At 31.9% G+C, this 26,042-nt stretch overlaps 1 protein-coding gene across 1 annotated transcript in view; it reads right to left on the bottom strand.

The window, feature by feature from the left end:
* Window positions 1-338: 338 nt before the first annotated feature.
* LOC127711659 (tectonic-2-like) overlaps window positions 339-26,042 on the bottom strand; it is a 31,270-nt gene continuing 5,566 nt past the window's right edge. Inside the window, exons 3-20 of the mRNA XM_052217774.1 lie at window positions 25,784-25,890; window positions 25,381-25,470; window positions 24,653-24,763; window positions 22,272-22,368; window positions 21,784-21,877; window positions 20,725-20,807; window positions 19,563-19,707; window positions 17,289-17,353; window positions 16,123-16,297; window positions 15,171-15,286; window positions 14,166-14,413; window positions 12,307-13,142; window positions 11,019-11,132; window positions 8,423-8,540; window positions 4,324-4,428; window positions 3,439-3,618; window positions 2,417-2,554; window positions 339-1,411 (exon numbers count right to left, since the gene is read on the bottom strand). Coding sequence (XP_052073734.1) covers window positions 1,240-1,411; window positions 2,417-2,554; window positions 3,439-3,618; window positions 4,324-4,428; window positions 8,423-8,540; window positions 11,019-11,132; window positions 12,307-13,142; window positions 14,166-14,413; window positions 15,171-15,286; window positions 16,123-16,297; window positions 17,289-17,353; window positions 19,563-19,707; window positions 20,725-20,807; window positions 21,784-21,877; window positions 22,272-22,368; window positions 24,653-24,763; window positions 25,381-25,470; window positions 25,784-25,890 — 2,994 coding nt within the window. The 3' untranslated portion in view covers window positions 339-1,239. The remainder of the gene's footprint in view (window positions 1,412-2,416; window positions 2,555-3,438; window positions 3,619-4,323; window positions 4,429-8,422; window positions 8,541-11,018; window positions 11,133-12,306; window positions 13,143-14,165; window positions 14,414-15,170; window positions 15,287-16,122; window positions 16,298-17,288; window positions 17,354-19,562; window positions 19,708-20,724; window positions 20,808-21,783; window positions 21,878-22,271; window positions 22,369-24,652; window positions 24,764-25,380; window positions 25,471-25,783; window positions 25,891-26,042) is intronic.

Here is a 26,042-nt window from a genome sequence, read left to right on the forward strand (position 1 = left end):
TACCACTAGTGGTTCCCCATTAATTGACCTAATCACAGACTAATACATGTAAACTATGAAAAGTTTCAAAGTCAATAGACCTTGACTGAGGGGGCGGGGCCAAATAATCTCCATGGTAATGAGATGTGCCAACGCTAATACAACTGCATACCAAATATCATTGACCTACCACTAGTGGTTCACCTTGAACTAGACCTAATCACAAACTAATACATTGTTGAGCACGCCGCCGCCACCGACAACAGCATACCTATGTCTCGCTTTTTGACTCCGTCAAGGCGAGACAAAAATGGATGTCAAATGTCACATTGGCTCAGGTTTCTATAAAAAATATAATATTGTTTTCACAAATTTTATTATAAAAATTCATTTATAAATATTAAATGTATATAAAAATATCACTATAACTTGACAAACAAATGATCACTAACATTATTTTGCAGATAAGTTCTGTTATACCATAAAAGGTATAGCTATAAAATATTCATTCAACAACCTGTAAATTTCACTACTTGAAATCATAACAATCAAACGTACACTTTTATAAAACCTCTCATCACTTTCACATATACTCATGGACGGAACAACTATTTATACTAAAAAAATATAAAACAAGCTACAGAAAGAATCATTAATGAAACTATAAACTCATGGTATAGTTCTCCCTATTTTGGTTAACCATGGCAGATATTTTCATACAACTTTTAAGTTTTCTCATTCATTTTTCTAAAACCTAAACTTCACAATGGTCAATGGTTAATGAAAAGTATGCAAATAACTCAAATAAATAATGCTTACTCTAAAACTCATGGATCAGCCGGCTCTCCAGACTCTGAATGATCTTAAATAATAATTTAAAAATTATTCTACATACTGTCACCCAACTTATTTTCAAAATGACTTTTTCTGCATTCAACCATTTCTAGCCGACAGCAATAGAATTTATTGGCTCAATTTTCCTGTTGATTTATTCATATAACGGAAGATCCATTCTGGCATGTCATATTCACATGATTTTACTTCTCCCACAAATTGATTAAATAAATTACTTGCAAAAAATCAGTTGATTTACAATAGCCAATTTTTGTGCTGTAGTTATTGATAGACAACAATACCTTCTAAAATAAACCTCATACTTCTTAAACATGTCATTCACCTTTTTAACAATTCTTAAATTTTAAAATCTTTCTATGCCTTTAAATGTATCAATTTATTACAATAATATCTCTCTCATTTCTTTCACCACCATGGTCTTGTGATGAATAAAAATCCAAACAAAAATAAAATTAAAATTAACGACATAGCTAGAACATATTGTCTTGGTTCAGCAGTGTAAGCACGCACTAGTGGATAAATAAAGTTATCCCAGCAAATATCTCTGTAACATATATCTGGATGTTCTTCTTCCCATCTAGAAAAAAAAATTTACCAAGAGTAAAATTTTTGCATCCTTATCTGTGGTGAACAATATACTAGCTTATAAAGAAACACTTGCTTCAGATTGAGAGTACATCTTCTATATTGCATTGACAATTTGAACAACAATTTGCAGCTTTCAAATTTCAATTTTTTTACGGTCTGGGATGTGGAAAATTTTAAAGTCTCGAGTTATTTCCCCTTTTGAGACTTTTTATTAGCATAGACATAAAAAGGAAGAAATGAAGGCTTATATGATTAACTTTCATTTTGCTATTACTTGTAAATCTGTAAGAAATCCAAGCTTGCATAAATATTTCTAATACAAAACTGAATATTTTGAGTACAAAATTGTAAACATAGCTGTGTACTGTAGATTTATTTATTTGTATATGCTAGTACCAATTGGATTGGATTGAGGAATTTTGAATGCTCTTAGTTTTCTGATTTTGTGGTTATGACAAATTATGTATTCAAGCTTACAATATGGTGTTAGGAAAATTGTATACACTTGAACACTAAATTAGTTGTTACGTTTACCTATATCCCAAAAAAATCACCAAAATTAGTACCTAAAGAATTATTATGAATTGATAGTATCTTTCTTACTTTGAGTTAATTTGAAAAAGAATGTGTCAATAGTATCAGATGCCCCACTCGCACTATCATTTTCTATGTTCAGTTGACTGTGAAATTGGGGTCAAAACTCTAATTTGGCATTAAAATTAGAAAGATTATATCATAGGACACATGTGTACAAAGTTTCAAGTTGATTGGACTTCAACTTCATCAAAAACTACCTTGACCAAAAACTTTAACCTGAAGCGGGACAGATGGACGAACGGATGAACGAACGAACGGACGCACAGACCAAAAAACATGATGCCCCTCTACTATCGTAGGTGAGGGCATAAAAAAAGGAGCATTAGAATATTGTGAGTGTTGAAGCCAATAACTGTATCTAAAGGTGTTTTTTTAAGCCATTGTAGTATTGACATACCTAATTTTGGGTTCTGGTGTATTAGCTGGAACTTTGATAAACCTGACAGAGGCTGTGACAGGGAATGGTTCTACATAAGATGGATCAGCACACTGTGATCCTGATACACATGTTAGCTGCCATGTGGATTTTGAATAGCTGTAAAATAAAACATATAAATGGTCATGTACAGCTGTTGTTATTATCAAAATTTTATCCACCTCTTATAATTTAAAAAAAAAAAAAATTAAAAACGGTATAAAGTTATGTATAAAACGCATCCCCTCTACCAACTAAATGTCTTCGGTTAAAAAGTGTGTATTATACACAACCAAAAACGGTATACAGTAAGTTGAAACTTTTTGAAACAAGTCAATTTTTTATAACAATCAAAATTACATCATAAAATCTATATACAGAAACAAGATGATTTGGAGGTAAATGTCAGACAGACAGCAGTCCAACAGCAACAGAGCAACCAATAAAGATCATATGGAGGTCATCACAAGCAATGATCCTTTTTGTTAAACATTTACAGTCACACATATTAGACAGTTCTGTTTTTCTAGTGTTCAAGACTTGTCAACCAATAAGACGTGTTTTCCAAAATACAGTTTCAACATACTGATCTATACAAAATATTCCTATGTCAGAACTGTCTAAATAAATTGAAAGCTTTTGTATACAAACTCATACAAAGACTTTATTGATAATGAAAAGACAGCTAGCTACTAGTTCATTTTTATCCCTATAACAACAAAAAAAAACAGTACCAAATCTTAATACTTTCATACTTTGGTATTTCATTACCAAATGAATGTGTAATAATCAGACAAAATGTTATTCATAATGTCTCAAACAGATCACAATTAGAGTTTTCATCCAAAACCAAACTTTGAATGCAAAGTAAAATAAGTTAGTTACTTTTTGGAGTATAATCTATATTTCATACAACTACTACTAACTGGGGGGGGGGGGGGGGATATTGGAAGTCCCGTTCTACACCCCACATCCATTTTAATGGGATAGCCCTAAACACTCACCTGATGTATGCTCCTATAATTTCTTTTGTAGGCACACCACTAGCCATGCCAGATTCTCCATACATCACATCTAAATTGATACCACTGACAATATCTGTACAAAACCCAGAAAATCTCCATGACAACACGGTCTGGTTGTTAGCCTGTAAGCTGTTAGTACAAGTTGAGGTCAAATCCTCTCTACCAAAAAAAAGTTGACACAAATATACAAAAACTTACAGTTTTAACCTTCCGAAGTCAACAATTGTCAACAAAATAAATAAGCAATGGATTGCAAGCAGACCTTCTGGACTATCCCAATCCACAATATTTTATTTTTTATGTTGTATAATAGCTGTCTACTAAAAACTTTTACAAAAATAACACCAAGACTTTGGGGGAAAAATTCACATTTAACAGTTAGAAACACATTTTTGTCTTTTTCCAAACTTCAAAAGTTCCTGTGATAATTGTTTAAAAAGATTTTAGTCAAAATAGGCCAGTATGTTTTTTTTTTTTATAAAATTCCCCATTACATATTTTTTTATTCCTTGAACTAATTATATATAATTATCAGAAACTTAGTTTGAAATCTGTGTTAAGTTCAACCAAATAAATCTGATTCAGTCTTCTTAATGTAGGTAGCAATGGGCCCATTGCAGAATTTTCAATAAATAAACATTGCATTTTTGGGGGTATTTCAAGTTGTCAGAATTGAGAATTGCTTCAGGTTACAGTTTTTTTTTAAAACTGTCGCTAGAACGAGAGGAACAATGATCCTATATAGGTTAAAACATAAGAGTTTGTAAAAATCTTGAAATCAAGTACCTTTGAAAATACAGTTTTTCTTTAATTCACAAAAATTGGTACTCGTGTAAATAAATGAATACTCAGTATTCTACTTACCTCAGGACTTCTATCCATTGTGCAGGTCCATATGGATTGTTGTTACCATAACGACCTATTCTCTCAGATGGCATCAAGTTGTCAAGACGATTAATTATCAATTTGCTGAAATTCAATTGCATACACTCTATCATTGTCATTTAATCTTGATTTGATTATTGATTTAAATTGGTCTAAAAAATTACTCCATATCTTTGTCAAATGAACAATTTTTGAAAATTATTAATGTGTTACAAAAGAGTAATATCAACTTATAAGTTATAACATTATTAGCGGCATGTTAACAATCAGACTTAATCTTAGCTGAAAAAAATTTGTTTAACTCAAATCACATATTTTAAAATGACTGTTGGTGTATTTGCCTCTATTGTGGAGGTTGTGTGTTCTTTTCTTTTCTCAGATAGATGAAATCTACAACTTTAAAATTGTATTAACTCCTTTTTTGTCAAGCATGTAGCAAAGACTAGTTAACTATGAGTCAGAATAATGTGTCCATGTAGCGTAACAAATCTTCTTGCAGATTGTTACATACTGAGTTAGTACTGTAAATTCAGAAACTATTGCAAGATTTTTATAAATGCGAACAATGCGACTTGGTGATTATCGCAATAATAAGAACTCGCTTTCTGATATATGATACGTATCTGTATGCAGACTTTCCTGAAATCACAATAATTAATCTCGCATTTTTGTCCAATCTTTAAATAAAATGCTCCGCTGGGCGCAGCTTGATACAACTGCAGAGGTCGAACCCTGAACAGTTGGGGCAAGTATGGACACAACATTCAAGCTTGATACAGATCTGAATTTGGATTGTGATTAAATATTTGACACAGCATAGGTTTCTGACACAGAATGAATGTGGTCTAAGAACTTAAATTTTTTTAATTTACCTATTATGGTCCAATATCCAAAATCTAAATACATGGTTAAATTCAGCATATCAAAGAATCCAAAAAAGTCAATTTTTGATGAAATCAAACAAAGTTTAATTTCGGACCCTTTTGACCTCAATGTGGACCAATTTGATAAAGGGGCCCAAAAATCAAAATACATCGTTAGATTCAGCATATCAAAGAACCCCATATATTCAATTTTTGTTGAAATCAAACAAAGTTTAATTTTGGACCCCAACTTGGACCAACTTGAAAACTGGGCCAATAATCAAAAATCTAAACACATGTTTAGATTCAGCATATCAAAGAACCCCAAGAATTCAATTTTTGTTTAAATCAAACTAAGTCTAATTTTGGACCCTTTGGACCTTAATGTAGACCAATTTAAAAAACGGGACCCAAAATAAAAAATCTAAATACACGGTTAGATTTGGCATATCAAAGAACCCCAATAATTCAATTTTTGATGAAATAAAACAAAGTTTAATTTTGGACCCTTTTGACCTCAATATGAACCAATTTGATAGCAGGGCCCACAAATAAAAAATCTAAATACATGGTTAGATTCAGCATATCAAAGAACCCAATATATTCAATTTTTGTTGAAATCAAACAAAGATTAATTTTGGACCCCAATTTGGACCAACTTGAAAACTAGGGCCTAAATCATAAATCTAAATACATGTTTAGATTCAGCATATCAAAGAACCCCATATATTCAATTTTTGTTAAAATCAAACTAAGTTTAATTTTGGACCCTTTGGACCTTAATGTAGACCAATTTGAAAACTGGACCCAAAATTAAAAATCTAAATACACGGTTAGATTTGGCATATCAAAGAACCCCAATAACTCAATTTTTGATGAAATAAAACAAAGTTTAATTTTGGACCCTTTTGACCTCAATATGAACCAATTTGATAGCGGGGCCCACAAATAAAAAGTCTAAATACATGGTTAGATTCAGCATATCAAAGAACCCCATATATTCAATTTTTGTTGAAATCAAACAAAGTTTAATTTTGGACCCCAATTTGTACCAACTTGAAAACTGGGCCCGAAATCAAAAATGTAAAAACATGTTCAGATTCAGCATATCAAATAACCCCATATATTCAAATATTGTTAAAATAAAACTAAGTTTAATTTTGGACCCTTTGGACCTTAAAGTAGTCCAATTTGAAAACTTGACCCAAAATTAAAAATCTAAATACACGGTTAGATTTGGCATAACAAATAAATAAATGTGGTCAAAGATTTTACAAATCTAATGCGCCATACTGTGCAATTAAAGATTACTTCTTGAAATTTTTCAATATTTGAAATTTGAAAAAAAAAAATATTTGAAGAATAATTCTTTTTAATTTATGAAATCTGAAATGAGAAAAAATTGACCCGCCACAATTTCTTTTTGTTAAAATCAAACTAAGTTTAATTTTGGACCCTTTGGACCTTAATGTAGACCAATTTGAAAACTGGACCCAAAATTAAAAAATATAAATACACGGTTAGATTTGGCATATCAAAGAACCCCAATAATTCAATTTTTGATGAAATAAAACAAAGTTTAATTTTGGACCCTTTTGACCTCAATATGAACCAATTTGATAGCGGGGCCCACAAATAAAAAGTCTAAATACATGGTTAGATTCAGCATATCAAAGAACCCCATATATTCAATTTTTGTTGAAATCAAACAAAGTTTAATTTTGGACCCCAATTTGGACCAACTTGAAAACTGGGCCCGAAATCAAAAATGTAAAAACATGTTCAGATTCAGCATATCAAATAACCCCATATATTCAAATATTGTTAAAATAAAACTAAGTTTAATTTTGGACCCTCTGGACCTTTAAGTAGTCCAATTTGAAAACTTGACCCAAAATTAAAAATCTAAATACACGGTTAGATTTGGCATAACAAATAAATAAATGTGGTCAAAGATTTTACAAATCTAATGCGCCATACTGTGCAATTAAAGATTACTTCTTGAAATTTTTCAATATTTGAAATTTGAAAAAAAAAAATATTTGAAGAATAATTCTTTTTAATTTATGAAATCTGAAATGAGAAAAAATTGACCCTCCACAATTTCTTTTTACCCCCCCCCCCCCTCCTTTTTCCCCCAAAAAATTCTTTCCCTCAAGATATGGTCATAATCTCAATTCAAATTTCCAATGGAATTTGCAACCATAATTACCCATTTAAATTTACCATAGTGCTAACTTAATTTATTTTATAATAGAATTTAAAATATGGTGTCAAATCTTTCATATGGATTTTTTTGTAAAAAAAAAATTATGCAACATTTGCAGATATTTTTACAGGGCTACCTTTATAAATATGCATTTCTTTAATTTAAAAGCAGTGTAAGGGAAGTAATCAAAACATTGTATGTGGATTACCTCCCTTACACTGTTTTAAATTGTCTTAATTGTTCATTAACCATTACATTATACATAATTTAAAAGCAGTGTAAGCGAAGTAATTCAAATGATGTATTTGATTTATCTCCCTTACACTGCTTTAAATTATGTTTTGTACTAAAGTATTTGTCCATATAAAAATGCTTGTTTTTTGCCCCTTTTTTTGCCCCTAATTCCTAAAATTTTGAGGTAATTACCCCCAAAATCAATCCCAGCATTCCCTTTGTGATATGGAACCTTGTGGTACAATGATGGAGAGATCCATACACTAACACACAAGTTATGTCTGGAAGTTACAAAAATGCTTATTTTTGGCCCCTAATTCCTTAACTGTTGGTACCATAACCCCCAAAATCATTCCTAATCTTCCTTTTGTGGTATTGAACCTTATGGTAAAATTTCAAAGAGATCCATTCACTTAAACTAAAGTTAGAGTGCGAAAACCAATGTGTCTTCGGACGACGACGACGCCGGACGATGACGCCAACGTCATACCAATATACGATCGCAAAATTTTTTTGTGGTCGTATAAAAATGCAATAATAAATGCACGCAATAATTTCTGAATTTACAGTATGTCAAAGTCTAACTCTGAATGTTGGTCTATGTACAAAGCAGAGTTTTTTCATATTACACTAACATGTCATTGTCCTGCATTTACATGTAAAACTTGATGTGTGACGAAAAGCAGTATCAATCTTTAATCACAAAATTCCATACAAGAAAGAAAACAAAAACCTTTCAATGTTAATTATCTCCCCTACAAACTAAACATACCTGAGGTCTGTACAATTCTCTAGATCAGATGTACCAATATAAATGTTGCAACTGGTAAAAGTATCTTTACCAAATAAAATCTCTCTTCTTCCAGCATTAGTACACAAACCATCAAAACCTAGAGATATATTTTTTAAGTTAAATTTTATTAAAAGCTCATTCTTTAAAATGTTGGAGGATATAACAGAAAACAATCTGATTAACATACAGAACCTGTATTAAAAAAAAAAAAACCTACAGATGTATGTCCAAGCTTTGCTTACAAGGATTTGAAAACACTCCGTGTTACTTTCTGTTTTTAAAGAATTTTCAGGATCCTTTGGTTTGGTCAGATTAATATACATCTTCTAAAATTTAAATGCTGAAATTTCATTGGCTGATGTAATATTTACCAGAACAGAAAGTAAACCAGACTGTTGACAGAATCTTGTAAGCAAAGCTTGGACACTGTATTTTAATCAGATTGATTAGAAAACTTAATACTGTTTTATATCATAAAAATAGTGTTGTGGTTTTATTGATATGTAAAAGGCATAACACACATTCAAGTTGCTTCATTCTAACAATATGTGTTTGGTCAAAGTTTTTAATTGTAAAAAGTGCATTACCATCTCATATATAAAAAGAAGATGTGGTATGATTGCCAATGAGACAACTCTCCACAAGAGACCAAATGACACAGAGATTAACAACTATAGGTCACCGTATGGCCTTCAACAATGAGCAAAGCCCATACCGCACAGTCAGCTATAAAAGGCCCCAAAATGACAACGTAAAACAATTCAAACGAGAAAACTAACGGCCTAATTTATGCACAAAAAATAAACGAAAAACAAATATGTAACACATAAACAAACGACAACCACTGAATTACAGGCTCCTGACTTTGGACAGGCACATACATACAGAATGTGGCGGGGTTAAACATGTTAGCGGGATCCCAACCCTCCCCCTAACCTTGGGACAGTGGTGTAACAGTACAACATAAGAACGAACTATAAAAATTAGTTGAAAGAGGCTTAACTCATCAGATGGATAAAAATACAAATACTACAATTACAAGTGGACGTGGCTGGGTACTTGTACATCCAAACAACAAAAAAGACACTAAGTACAGATCTGAGAGTAATCGCAGTTACTGACAGCTAGTTCAAAGCCACTAACAACTAATAAAAAAAATCATGCATCTAAGACTAAATTATCATAATTTATTATGCTGTTTTAGGGTTGGAAAATTGACATGAATTTGGTGATGTCTTAGGGTTGGATAAGAGTCAACTACCAATCAGCTATTGCATGATACCAGCTGTTCACTTGATATAATTTGGGAGTAACACCACAAGAGTCACATGTGGAGCAGGATCTGCTAACCGGAGCACCTGAGATTATCTTCTGTTTTTGGTGGGGTTAGTGTTGCTTATTCTTTAGTTATTTATGTTGTGTTATGTATACTGTTGTTTGCCTTTAGGCCATTTTTCTTTTCTTGCCATATGGAATTGTCAGTGTGTCAGATTTTTAAAAAATTAAATAGAACATTTCAGCAATATTGTTTAAAAAAAACAATCCTATGCAATTTCCAGTTGTACCACTAAGCATTATTTTGAGTATGCAATTTTTTTTTTATAAATTTACTGTTTTGGTCAGAGGATGCCTACATGATAATCTGGTTCCTGAGATTGTTAAAATTGTGAATAATTTTATAATAATGAACTAGTCATTTCCCAAGAAGTGTGCTTAGCAAATATTAATGTGTGAAATTTGGAAATGAGTATGCACATTCAGTCAAAAGATGAACTGAAATCAATTTTTGAAAATCCTCAAAAATGTCATGTGTATGTCTTTTAACAATGATAGGCATTTAAAATGCTTGATAGATTTGATAAATTGAAAAATCAAGACAACAGCATACATGAATACATCATGTTTTAATGGTTTCATGCTTATCATTTTCATTGATTTTCTTTACACTCTTGTTGAGGAAAAAGTGATGATGAAATGCAAAATTCCATACTAAAGATAAACATTTCATTAATATTTAGTGACAAGAAAAAGAATATTCATAGATATAAAGTGTGAGACCTTGATAAGCAAGCAGAATTCTGTAATTGAGTGGTTGTTGTTTTTTGCTGTTTTTCATATTTGTTTCATGTTTGTTTTGTAAAATTTGCTATGTTACACCACTGTCCCTGGTTAGGGGGAGGGTTTGCGCAAACAAACTGATTCAAACCTGCCACTTTCTTATGTGCCAGTCATAAGTCAGGAACCTGTAATTCAGTGGTTGTTGTTTGTTGCTGTGTTACATATTTGTTTTTGTTCAATATTTTGTACATAAATTAGGCTGTTAGTTTTATCGTTTGAATTGTTTTACATTTGTCTTCAGGGCCTTTTATAGCTGACTATGCAGTATGTGCTTTGCTCATTGTTGAAGGCTATACGGTGACCTATAGTTGTTAATTTCTGTAATTTGGTCTATTGTAGAGAGTTGTTTCTTTGGCAATCTTACCACATCTTCTATTTATATCCAATAATCAAACTTGCCATAATATCAAATGAGATCAAAACAAGGCATCTTCTAATAAAAGTCTTAAACATTTACCTGTATTCCACAGCGCCACCTGTCTACTGCTGTTAGAGTTCATGTATAAGAAGGCATTGCTGGTTTCATTTCTAATCACCATACCACTGATCATTGGTTTATCTATGTCATAACCTATCAATATAATTTTCATTCTAAAATTAGGAGTATTAAATTATGTATCACTGAATAGTATACTGCAAATTCATGAACATTTTAGTATTACATATGATAATTTTTGTTGTAAATAAACTCATCATAGAAACCAGGATTAAAATTTTGTATTTGCGCCAGATGTGCGTGTCGTCTACAAAAGACTTGTGATGCTCGAATCAAAGAGCCCCAGCAACTTAAGCTGAGAGTTTGTGAAGTTTGAACTACTGAAATCATGTTTATACTAAAATGTTTGCTTTGTTGCATCATATGTTTTTTTTCTTCATGTGAAGTCAAAAAATTGTAGAATAAAGTTTGAGTAGTTCATAAATGGTGGACAAAAAGCAATAAAGGTTTTGATTTAATTTCAAATACATGGGGATGTTTTACAGTGTATGAATCTGTTTTCAGTCCTTACAAATAAATGGACTGTTGCTGAAACCAGTTTGATATCTTAAACTGACATCAATTCTCAAAATAAACAATTGTTTCAGTGGTTGTCGTTTATTGATGGGGTTCATAAGTGTTTCTCATTTCTCTCTTTTTTTTATATAGATTAGACCATTGGTCTTCCTGTTTGAATCCTTTTACACTAGTCATTTTGGGGCCCTTTATAGTTTGATGTATGGTGTGAGCCAAGGCTCTGTTTTGAAGGCTGTAATTTGACCTATAATGATTTACTTTTTACACATTGTGACTGGATGGAGAGTTGTCTCATTCAGTCATTGGCACTCATAACACATTTTCTTCTTTCTTTCTATTAATTGTTTAACAAACAATACAACTCAACAGTTAATTATTGGGAGATATCATTGTGAGAGTTAAATCTTCAATAATAGATTGTCTAAGAAATGATAAAAGTGAAAATACAGTGATTATGGGTCCAAATCCTAAAGGGGAGAATATTTAAAAAGTTCACATCATGAGTAGTTGGTTTCAAATTGATGTGATCACAACTTCATGGTAAACTACCTCCAATAAAACTTTAACCCTATATGGGACAGATGGACCATGGACAAACAGAAAGACAAACGGATGATATATGCCTTGAAACCATATTGCCCCCATCCTATCTCAAGCAGGGCATAACAACAATATCTAATGAAATTATCATATATGTAGATGTATTTCGTAATGACCTTGAATCTAAGCTTACCTGGTTTACCAGACCTAGAGAAAGGTGTACTGACATTGTAGAAGTTATCCTCAGCTGGTGATCCTGCAAAACTGTTCACAAAAGATGCTTTATATTTCTGTGTAACTACCACTGGATTTGTTGGCAAAGAAAGCAATATATTGGCAAGAAATACTGTTGCATTGAGTTTCAATATATTGGGACCAGACCAATAAAAATTGTACCTAACATCTACAACAGCATTTTCACAAGTAGCACCATTGATATTTGGTGATGGTGGTCGAGTGTAGTGGTCATTGAACCCACATCGTGGAGGAAGAGTTTCCTGAGCAGTACCATCAACATAACCAGTACATGGTGGTTCAGTCGTTGTCTCCCTACCACAATTATCCAAAGGGCATCCAGCTGGGTATGTATAGTTGAATAGTGACCTTGTTGATGGTGTTGCTGCAGTTGTTGTTGATTTGATATAAGACGCTGCATCTGTTAAACAGTAATAATTGACAACTGTTTCTGCAATATTCTGTGTATTAGGATTCCCCATTATGGAAAAAGCACTTGGACAGGAGGGATCCCGTGTTGTTGATGACTGTATGTAAGACAAAGCATTAAATACACTATCACCAGAACACATGGCATTTGTCAGTTGAAATGAACAATCACTGTCCATATCCTTCAGATACTGTAATGGTGCAGTTGTAGAACATTCACCAGACAGGATACGCTGTGGAAGGGAGACAACTCCTCTCCTATCAGCCCGACCAGCTGCATTAGTTCTGACAGATAGTACTTTCTCGTTCTGAAGATAACCTTTTGTTGCGGCTGGTGCAGGAGGCTCAACTCTTTCTTCTTCTTCCCTGTTTATAACAAAAATATCTGATATCAAACTGTAAAATAGATAACTCAAATGAACACAATGAAAATAGTTCTACGTGTCCATGCTTCAATAATGATATTGAATATTGCATTGATTTTTTGGGGGGAACTATCTTATACTTACAATGTATATGTTGATTCTACCACTGCATCAAGTGGAATGCAGATATGTTCTTTCTATATGACATGATGAGACATGGTCGCCTTTTTTCAAAATGTCACAATAGGAAATTCCGAGAATAGCAAGGAAATTTGACTTCATAAGTGAATTTTGACCAACGAAAAACTGAGTTAAAAAGAACCACACATAGATTATAAAATAATAATCAACTGGTTGGCAAAAGTATAAATCTGCTAATAATTAGTAAGTTAAAACTAGTTCCATTCATGTGTTTATTATATTCCTTACTAGTGTTAAATTTTGTTTTAATTTTGTTAAAAATTAAAGATGTTTAAACCAAAACTGCTTCGGTAGCTCAAGAAAATTGAAGTTTAATTCTTCTGAAGCAATTTGTAAATTGAAGGAAAATTGATTTCCCTAATAAATATCTCTTCACATAGCTCCAGAGGGAATCTAAATTTTACATTCCAGTTGCAAGAAAACTTTTTTATACCAGTATAGTTTTAATTAGGTGTAAAGTGTCAGTTTTCTAACATTTAAGTTTAAGTACGGGTTAGATTAGAGATTGTGTATGAGGAAATAGGCTTATAGATAGAGTAAGTAACTACATAAATGTTTCAATTAAATTTAGAAGAAAAAAGTAAATGAAAGGTTGATGCAAACTGTGAAAGTAATTTTTTCAAAAGAAGATGGTCTATTATTATTTCTAATTTTAAAATTCATACTCAGTAAACATTCATATAGCAGCTGTATTTTTAAATCAATACACATGACAATCTAGTGTGATAAATCAATACACATGACAATCTAGTGTGATAAATCAATACACATGACAATCTAGTGTGATAAATCAATAAACATGACAATCTAGTGTGATACTCACTTATAAGTAAAGCTTTCTTTACCATTCACCTTCTCCAATAAACTTTGTGTTGTTCGTAAGTTATTTTCATTCTGATAGAAAAAACCCAATAATGAATTGTATTCATTCGTAACACACATCAGTGGAAACCAATCTTCTTTGTGGAAATGTTTAGAATCACACATATATTCTGGTAAGGCAGCTTCCTGACCACCATCTAGATAAGGTATACATCTACTGAAAGTCTCTTGTTCAGCCAATGTACAGTCCTGTACAAAATATTTAAAATAATTTGAAATACTTTTGTCAGATGAAAATGATACCTTAAATAATTTTGCAGGAGTGTCAAAATTTCACATGACAACGTAAATCTATTAATTTTCCAAGTTGTTTTTAGTTTTCAGTTTTCATGATTTTGTTAATTATTTGTTGGTCACAGAAAATAAGCCAATATTTATTTAGCAGTTTAATACAAATCTGTATCTAGATATATTCTATTATCCACTTCATGTCTGGGCCTTTTATAGCTGACTATACGGTATGGGTTTTTCTCATTGTTGAAGGTCATGATAATAATCTATAATTGCTTACATCCACTTCATTTGAACTTTGGTGGATAGTTGTCTCATTTTATAAGAATTTCAAGAAAAAATTAATCAAGATTTCAAGCGTTTATAGGCACAATGAAAATAATAAATAAAAAACATTGTGCCCTGAACTAGTTACTACTTTTACAAGTTTCATCCAAACAATACACACAATGTTAATAATGTATGATTAACTAAAGGAAACTGCAATTGTAAATTTTTAGAGAACAAAAATAAATTATAATATATACATGTAGTTATTGGATAACAATACTTTTCAATCTTGAAAGCAGTTCCTTTAATACAGCCAGGTTAGAGTAGCTTAAATTATGTAAAACATTGTGTAATTTGTGTATTGTTGACATCTTGAAAAACAAAGTTGAAGACACCTCATATATTGAAGTACATGTATACAACATTTTTAAAACAATCAATGTACCCCATCGCAACAGCAATTAATATCACACACTCCTCCTGTCAAATCACAAGGACATGGGGCGACCTCTACAAAGGCTACATTCTGTATCGTTCTTGGTGTTGTAAAGTTATTAATGTCTGAAAACAAACACAGAAATACTGATAGTGACAATGATTAGATCATACAAAATTTTTAAGTTCTGATAAAAATTCTTACTTAAAATACTGTAAACAAAATAATTTTTGTGAACAATCCATTTTCAGGACTTTCACAAATAGGAAAACAAATTGTCACGAATATTTAAAATTTGGTCTACGTTATGTAAATAGAGAAAGAAAATCTGGAAAATAAATTGCCACAAAGTCTACTGAAAATATCTAACCTGAAATAAAGATTTTGTTTAATTTGGTTTACAGTTTTCAAGGCATTTAGGGCTGTTCCATAAAAATATACATGGGACCCAGGGAAGGCACTTTGAAATCTCATCTATGGATGGGTGATTTTGTACAGTTAATTGTAAGAGAAATTCTTAAATTACCGCTATAGATGGTTATCCCATTTCCAGAGTGCCTTCCTTGGGTGCCATGTATGTTTTAATGGAACAGCCCTATCTAAATTTATCTAAATTACTAGTAGATAGCTTTAAGATAAGTATTCATCCTGATATCTATAAGTGCTATTCCATTAAAATGAATATAGGAGGGAAGTTTAGCAATGTTTAGGTGGAGGGTTATGGTTTTATGTTCTTTGTAAATGAGTAAGAAGCATACAGTTATAGCTAGAGTCTGCTGCATTAAGTGGAAGCTGTTTAAAACATTATAAGGAGAATTCAATTGTTTCTTTCTCTTTCTTTTTAAAAAAATTTGTAATTACCAAGGCAATTGCCTCGGTTGTCACAATGGAAGCTATGCCACAGTATAACAGTCAAACTGACAACAAATGTATAGTAATTGACAATTTTCCCTATAAATACCTGTAGATTTCTCCCAGTCAACAGTAGCATTAGGTGTTAATGAGACTTGAGCCCATATGGCAGTTTCTAATGTAGTAGTGCCTGTTGTACTACAACAACTAACAACAACATTCTCTTCTACTGATGTTGTCACACCCACATTACGTGTAGCTTTCAACAAGGCATGGTGAACACTCTGTGAAATAAAATAAATAGAAAGTGTATACAATTACTGTATGTTATCATATTATTTCAAGTAATTATATAAAATGTTGTATGAAAATAAGCACTTTCAACATATCACTGTCATCAATTTAAGCAAGATAAAATTACAAACTGGATTTGGAAAAGTAATTGAAAGTTGAAATAAAATTGAGAATGGAAATGGGGAATGTGTCAAAGAGATAACCCGACCAAAGAGCAGAAAACAGTCCAAGGCCACTAATGGGTCTTCAACACAGCGAGAAAATCCTGCACCAGGAGGCAGGCTTCAGCTGGCCCCTAAACAAAATGTGAAATAGTTCAGTGAAAATGGACATCACACTAAACTCTGAAACATATAAATGAACTAAAATTAAGAAAACATACAAGACTAACAAAGGCCAGAGGATCTCAACCCTCTGGTCAGTCTTGTCTCCTAGGCTGTCAGAAGTCTAAATTATTCAAAGATTTTTTACTTCATCCATATTTACTATTTTCTTTCATGAGAGCAAGTTGACTTCTCCCTTAATGTTGTATATGTAATGAGCTTCACATATATCATGTACAGTGCATTCATTATTATTTATGCAATACCAATTTTCGTTTTCATAAATGGAAATCACAAATTTGATGTTTCAACAAAACATAAATTTTTTATAGGCTTGTACACTAACTTTTGCATAACAACCAAATCAAATATGCATGAGAATACAATTTTTCCTCAATCCAGTGATATTGGTGCACACTATATTAAATGCATTCTCAGTACTGTGGATTCATTTTTATTTGTGGGATACCAATTTTCATGGATTTTGAAGGTAAAGGTGTACCCAGAATTTAAATATTTAACGAATTACGAATTTTCTATAGGCTTGTATGTAGACTTTGACAAAACCATGACATATCCACAACATTTTTTTCCCTCAATCCTTTGAAATTGGTACGCACTAATTTAAATAAATCTGCAATAAATGAATCCAACTTACGCTATCCAGATTGACCTCAGGAGTTAATATTCCCCACTCAGGTGTGACTGTATCTGTAGCATTTCCTGTCAATAAAATTATAATATCATCCATCAACTGGAACAAACTCCCAAGATATACATAAAGGAATCAGTTACACATTAAGCATAATTTTTCATACTTTTGTAGACACAATGAAAAGAGAAATTTACAAAAACTATAAAAATAACTACTTTTGCAATATTTTATAAAATACCAGTATACAATATGAGACCCAAACTTATTCTAAATCTCTGGTTATTATGTAAGTTTTAAAATGATTGACAACTGGCTGAATATATTTATTTGTTTTCACAAATAATCCACACATTCTAAACTTAAAACAAATTGTTTAAACTTGCATTTTGCAAATCAACTTCCTGATAAACATAAATAGTAACTAAAAAAGCATGAAATGCACTACTGAAGCAAATATGGATGTATGGATGAAATTTCACAAAAACTTTATACTTATTAGAAATTTAATGATACATGTAGAACAATTTTCTTTTTACCACTTAGCACTTCTAACATTGATGAATTGACTATTGTTCCAGAAGTTTAAATTTTTCTTGAACATATTAATGTTATAAAACAAATTGCAGTTGGGTCCGATTTTTGAATGAACTGCAATCGGTGAAGAGGAACAGTCTTCTTCATATGTTAGCAAATGAAATCTATATAATTAATCTATTTATAGTACTTGTATGCAGATTATGGAGGAACATTTATCAGGATTGCACACTTTCATATATTAGACCATGCTTACAGATATCAAATTAATTTTCTAATTCTGGAAATGTATCTGCTACAATGAAATCAATAATTCAGCTACAAACAACATAAGCACAAATATAAATAGCTTTCACTAGAATTCAGTTCTTTCCAATTGGCAATGAAATGAAATGTAAAGGAAGGATGGTATTGACAATATGAAATCATAAACCGTGCAAGAACTCACCAATATTTACAAGTATCATCAGGAAAATCCATAAAGGAATGCAAAAAATAATAAGATATCATCAATAGGGTTTAATATTTCTATTCTTTTTTATAAAAGAAATTTATACAAATATTGTATACAATATAAAAATAAGGAGATGTGGTATGATTGCCAATGAGACAACTATCCACCAAAGTTCAAATGAAGGGGATGTAAGCAATTATAGGCAACCATACAGCCTTCAACAATGAGAAAAAATCATACCATATAGTCGGCTATAAAAAGCCCGACATGAAAAATATGAAACAATTCAAATGAGAAAACCAATGGCCTATTTTATAACAAAAACATTTATGAAAAACAAATATTACGGACATGAACCTAAAACAACCACTGAACTACAGGCTCCTGACTTGGGACAGGCACATAAAGAATGTGGTAGGGTTAAACATGTTTGTGAGTACTCAACCCTCCCCTAATCTGGACAGTAGAACAAAAAAAGAACAAACTATAAAAATCAGTTGAAAATGTTCATTCAACTCTATTGTTGGGGTTTTATGTTTGTGGCCAAATGGTCTAAGTTGAATAAAGAACACAGCATTTCATTACTACTCTGCAGCCATAGGTGGACTAGTTTCACTATTATAATTATAATATATTAGCTATTGCTGTAGAATGTTTTTCTTTTGCCAATCATTTGTAAAATTAAAAGGTGCACTTGATCTTTTGGTAGCCAGTATTTATTGGTGGAGGAAGCCAGTGTGCCCAGTGAGAACCAATGACATTCGGCAGGAAAACTGGCAATCCTTGTCAATCAAGACTAAGTCGAAAGTACCTGCCCTATGCTAGATTGGAACTCACAACCCCAAATGTTGACAGGCTAATGATACTGTAGATGAAATACTTAGACCACTTGGCCACAGAGGCCTGTAAACTAATTGAGTTAGTTGCTTTGAGACTCCAGCATTCCAGTTTCCAATTTTGATATAAAATACATGTAAAATTAATGTGAGACTGCAATTCAGCAAGGTAATTGCAAGAAACTTCTTTAGCTACATGTATGTAAAAATCTTCATAACCGGGATAAATTTCAATATTTCTACAATAATGCAAAAAAATAAAAATGTAATGAAATAAAAAACAAAAAAACAAACTGCTTGTGTGTAATGTTGTTAATTTTTTTTTTTTTTTAATGATTTTAATGAGTCATTTTGTATCCTTCAATTCAACTAATAAATTGTGAAAACCATCAAAGTATACAAATTAACAGCTCATCAGTCAGAAATAAAGCAAAGAAATAATATGATACTGACCTGCAGTGGGACTGGGGGTGGGAGTAGCTGCCCTGCATAAGGGATTCTGTAAAGCATTCTGTACATCTGCTAAAGCCAGGAGATCTGCTCTACAACGGAATGTTGTTGCACTGCCTGGGACTGATGATGTCAGAAGTAATATTGTCTGAAATGAAACGAAATGGTTTTCAGAGTTCTTAAAATCTTTTATTTCCCTGGTGGTCCTTGCCATTCAGCTGGTCCTTACTATTATTTCTACTGCAAAATACCAAAATTGTGTCGGTCTTTTGCTAAATTTTGGTGGTCTAAACTTTTGGATGACCACTTTTCGAGAAATCTGCTTTAGAGGTTAGAAATTACAATAGACTACTTTCAAATTGGTATATTTTCCCATACATTTACTATGTCACAATGCTTATGTTATTACGTCACAGTAAGAACCAACCAATTGTCCCATGACATCATTTACACCAACTGAACTAGGAGAAATTGGTGCAACTCATTCATAAAAAAACAAGAATGTGTCCATAGTACATGGATGCCCCACTCGCACTATCATTTTCCATGTTCAGTGGTCTGTGTAATTGGGGTCAAAACTCTAATTTGGCATTTATATTAGAAAGATCATATCATAGGGAACATGTGTTCTAAGTTTCAAGCTGATTGGACTTCAACTTCATCAAAAACTACCTTGACCAAAAACTTCAACCTGAAGCGGGACAGACGGACGGACGAACGAATGAACGGACGCACCTGTAACCTTGTTTCCAAAATATTCTATAGAAACACCAAATAAAAAATTAAGGGTGCATTGAAACACCCAAGATATATGTTTATGACTCAGAAATTTTTTACTGCAATGAAATGTAGGATTAATTTCTAACAACTATCAAATTCAAGGGAATATTTTTTTTGACCCTTTTTCGTATGCAACCGGATGTGACGTACTATGATTTGGTGGTATTACACCTAAAGCTAAGAGATCTATTTTTTATTGATATTCTTTCATACTGCTATCACTGATGACATAAGTAGAATATGTTTTATAAAAACACTATAAGGCTCTAGGAAGAACACCAACTTGAATAATCAAATTAAATAAGTAAATAAATTAAGAAACAAACAAAAGTCACAATAATCTGTCCACAATTTTCAATTTTGTTTTATATGGTGTGATACTTACAGCAAATGAAGTAGTTGATACCGATAAACTTTGAGGGTATAATGCTACAACAGGCTGCACTAGTTGGAATGTGACTGCTGGACCTGTAAATACATTTTAACATTTAATATTTACAGTATACATAATGTATTACTAGCCTGTCAACACTGAGGTTGTGAGTTTGATCGCCACAAATGGCAGGTGCGTCCAACTCCAATCTAAATTGACTAAAATTACCAGTTTTCCTGCCGAAGGTATGTGGTTCTATACAAGCACTCTGGCATCCTCCGCCAAAAGAAGCTGGATAAAGCCAATAGTGCTAAAAGTGGGGTAAAACACAAACAATCAATCCATCAATTTACATTATAAATAAACTGTGCAATGGTATTACTTTGGCAAAACTTTCTCCTAGAGTTTCGTTCACTAGAAAAGACTTAAGGATGTACTTAGGTGAAATTAAAAAAATCTAAAATTTAAAATTGATAAGTCAGAAGAGCATTAGTTAAGGAAAAAAATAAGCTAAAAATATTGATAGGTTATGGAGCTCCTTTTCGAGATATTTAATATTTGAACCTTTAATGAGCTATATCACATACCATATGCCCTTGTACAAAAGGAAAGAGCTTTTTTATAGTGACCTACTGGCATACTTTTTCCTATTGACTGTTGGGTATGATTCTTACCTGCTATGATTTTAGACAGCAAGGCCATGTGATATTAATTTTCTGGTTCTCAGACAATGACTTCTATAAAATTGTTGACAAAGGGAGGGTGTTTATATTTGTATCAGTTATTGTGTTGATATTGACCAGTATTTTTTAAAACACTGTCTGTATTCATCTTAAAAAAATAAGGATGATAAAAAGCACAAAGAAAGTCAACTATATTGTAACCATGTTCTATTTACTTTAGTTTTGCAGAAAATCTTGTTTCAATGGATGTCTTGCCGAATTTTGGAGTTGGGACTTTTTCAAATATGTCAGTGGGTCAAAAAGGGGGGTGCATGTTATCCTTCAATATGTTTTATACACACCAAAAGATGGTAAATGGTATAATATAATAGAAATAAATTATGTTTACCTAGTGAATTGGTCGTTTCGTACTGACCACCTGTCTGTGATTGTCCACTACATGTACCTGTTACAGGTGTATTAATTGTCAAGGTAACTGTTACCTACAAAGAAATCAAATGAAATTTTTGAGATTCATCAAATACTCCTGATTAAAATTATCCTTTGGATTGTCATAAATAGATGGAAACATCACAAAAATAATCATAAATAGGTAAATATTTTAAAAAATAGAAGTTATTTTCTTTTTGACAAACTCAAACTTTATAATTTCTCAATTAAAGTTAAGAAAATCAATCAAATTGAACCTTAATAAAAATACCCTCCCCCACCCTCCAACAAAAAAATCAAATGGCCTATCTTCCTTACAAACCAACCCTTTAGATAAAAGGCAGCGTCCAGATGCTTTTTTGGAAGGAAAAGTTTAAAGTACCACATCACTGAAAACCTCTGATGCACTCAAATATGCTAAAACATAATATTAATGACTATACTAACCGGTACTTCTCTGGCACCAATAGCAGCTGTGGCAGTAACAAATGTTAAACCTGTTCCAGTACATGTAATGGTAACAGGGCTTCCAGCAACAACATCACTGTAAAAATGTTACAAATGCATGTAGTTAAAAATTAACAAAGGATACTCCATACCTTTATTTAAGAAAATGAAAACTAATTTGTAAAGACATACATGGAGATAAAAAAAAAACAAGTATATCATAACAAGAGTGTACACGCTGAAATGTCTCGCCTGCTTCAATTATCATGATTGAACTATATCCTTTTCCATCACATTCTCACTCCACTTTGACGAAATCATTGGCAACATTTTGACAACACCTTGTTGTATGATGTCAGAGGAGTGCTACTTTAGTAACTTAGGATTTATTTCACATGTGCAAATGTTGGTTTTTATTGGAATAAGAATGTCATGTAATTAAAACATTTGTTTCAGTTGAAATCAAATATATTGTAGTGACATGTACTATATTGTATGTTATTTAATGTATATGAAACAAAGTTTCTTTCTTATCCTTTCTGAAGTAAATTTTTCTTCCATCCTTGTCTTTAATACAAAGTATTAAAATCTAAAACTTATTCCTAAACACTAGCATAAAGCATACTTTTCATCAAGCATAACTTTTTCTACAATCAAGGTTCATTAAGGGATGAAAATAAGTTTGAAATTTGTCTTACAATTTAAATAGCTATCAATGTATTAATTTAAGTTGCAGTATAAAAACATATTAGGTCAATGTCAGAAAAATACAAACTTTTTTTGTATTTGGCACAAAACTGGGGAAGGGCTTGGTAAAACCTCGCCCTTCCCCAGTTTCTCAGCCTCATACAAAAAAGTTTATATTTTTCTGACATTGACCTTGATATTGTATATGTATCCAGTTTAGTCCAATTTTAATATAGATATTGTATACTGTTGATTCATTTATTTTCATAAAAATTATGTACCAATTTTTGAGGATGAGGAAAGAATTATATTATGGTGGAATTGTCAAAGTCTGTATACAAGCCTTATGAAAATTTATAACTTTTTGAACATTAAAATTTGGGATTTACCTTTACCAGTGAAATCCATGAGAATTTCCATGAACCCCCCAATTCTGTAAACCAACTTTTTTTTTCATGGATACTATATTTTGCCTTTAGCCCTTTCTATCTAACATTTTGGCAATGTCTTCTTTAACATTTCCATGATATATGTATATAAAGATAGGTCCAACTTTTATTTCTACACTCTTACGTTGCAGAAATAAGTTGGTTTACATTATATCTGCTTTCATGTTCAGTAGTTTAGCTCCAACTCCTAGAATGGAGGTATAATTAAGTTAATAATTACAGAATAAATAATGAGCTTCTGAATCACAATCTATTCCAACTCTTCTGAATGGATTATTAGATGGGTGGCACTGAACAGACTAATAACTCAAACGTTTGGGAAGATAACCATAGATACTGTCGATTCATTGTTATTCATGGGTTATCAATTTTCGTTGATTTAGTGCGTACTTGTCAAGACATATGCAAATGTTCAACAAAGTATCGGCTTGTATGCAGACCTGTGTAAAACTACGAAATCAAACATCCATGAAAATACAATTTTTTCTTAATCCACGAAAATTGGTTTTCATGAAAATAAATGAAACCACAGTATCACATATACATATACAACACAAACCTTTGTCTAACATTAAAGGTCTGTGGAGTATTTTGACTGTTGATAGCCACTACATCTTTAGTACCAGTAGGACAAATACTGACTGTAGGACCACTTACCTTTGTCTAACATTAAAGGTTTGTGGAGTATTTAGACTGTTGATAGCCACTACATCTTTAGTACCAGTAGGACAAATACTGACTGTAGGACCACTTACCTTAGTCTAACATTAAAGATCTGTGGAGTATTTTGACTGTTGATATCCACTACATCTTTAGTACCAGTAGGACAAATACTGACTGTAGGACCACTTACCTTAGTCTAACATTAAAGGTCTGTGGAGTATTTTGACTGTTGATAGCCACTACATCTTTAGTACCAGTAGGACAAATACTGACTGTAGGATCACTCACCTTAGTCTAACATTAAAGGTCTGTGGAGTATTTTGACTGTTGATAGCCACTACATCTTTAGTACCAGTAGGACAAATACTGACTGTAGGACCACTTACCTTAGTCTAACATTAAAGGTTTGTGGAGTATTTTGACTGTTGATAGCCACTACATCTTTAGTACCCGTAGGACAAATACTGACTGTAGGACCACTTACCTTAGTCTAACATTAAAGGTCTGTGGAGTATTTTGACTGTTGATAGCCACTACATCTTTAGTACCCGTAGGACAAATACTGACTGTAGGACCACTTACCTTAGTCTAACATTAAAGGTCTGTGGAGTATTTTGACTGTTGATAGCCACTACATCTTTAGTACCCGTAGGACAAATACTGACTGTAGGGGCACTTACGATGGTAAATGATCTGAAATAAAACAAAAATATTATTAATTTTAAAGCCTTACTTATGCATAACATATTGCTCAAGCTTAACAACACAGCAGTGGTAAATTTTAGTTATATTTGTGTAAATTTCAAAGTTGTATAAACTACATACAGTTTCAAGATTTAAAAGATGGATACAGCCAATATGTTACAAAAATCTGAGTGTAATCTGACACTTCACATAAGTACAGCAAAAAAGAGTTTTAAAATGCCTATGTTAAACATTCTTTATTAGTTTTTAAAACGTTACCTCTAAAGACTATAGATTTAACTTTACTCAATGGTAACAGTAATTTATCTAACCATTAACTAGTACCAGTGCTTTAACTTTGTTGACATTGACAATGTCCTTTTAGGAAACTAAAGTAAACACCATGTAACCGATCCAAAATTTCAAAAATCAGGGTTTTCAGCTCATGTCTATCTTGATTGATAAAAAAAGCGCATTGCTACATATTTTGACGATAAAATTGGTAGCATAGTTCACAAAAATCATTCAGCCCCAATCTGCCCTGATAACTAAAGTTAGACAAAAAACAAAAAGATAAGTTATAGTCTTTTAAAAAGCCTTTATTTTAATAAGTAACTTATACATACGATGGTGAACTTATAGATTCTGTTTTGTTGAACTGAAGACCAGAATCACTAAAACATCTGATGTCTACTGCCTGTCCTTTAACTGGAGCACTGAAACAGAATCTTCTATATGATAATCTATTGATATAAACCAGTCATTTTTTCAGGAGGCTTCTATTTGATTAAATGAGAAAAAATAAAAAAGTAAACTGAGTTAAACTTTAAAAAAATTCCCAAAATTGTTTAAATATCTAAATCTCTATAATCATGATAATAGCATATATGATGTTAGCGTATGTCATATCTATATGAAGCAATTTATTGTAATTCCAGGCTATAAAAATCTGCTGTAAACAGCTTAAATTTTGATATTATGCTGTAGATTTTGTTCATGCTTCTTTTTCAACAGTCTAAGAAATGTTACCTAAATGGAACATTGCCACCACGATTTGCCTGAGTTAATGTTACTGTTTGTATAGTGGCTGAACTAAATCCACTTCCACTTGTACTCAACTCACACTCAACAACTATCTGAAATAATATTACACAAATTAATGATTTATGTTTATTTATATACATGTATAAGCGAGTGAAGCGTGTGAATAAAAACAATATATTTTTTTGGTGTAATTCTTTGCAAATTTTTATTTCCTTGGATGATTACTTTTTTATAATCAATGCAT

The sequence above is a fragment of the Mytilus californianus genome, unplaced genomic scaffold (genome assembly GCF_021869535.1).
Source record: "Mytilus californianus isolate M0D057914Y unplaced genomic scaffold, xbMytCali1.0.p SCAF_8, whole genome shotgun sequence".
NCBI classification, from domain to species: Eukaryota; Metazoa; Mollusca; class Bivalvia; order Mytilida; family Mytilidae; genus Mytilus; species Mytilus californianus.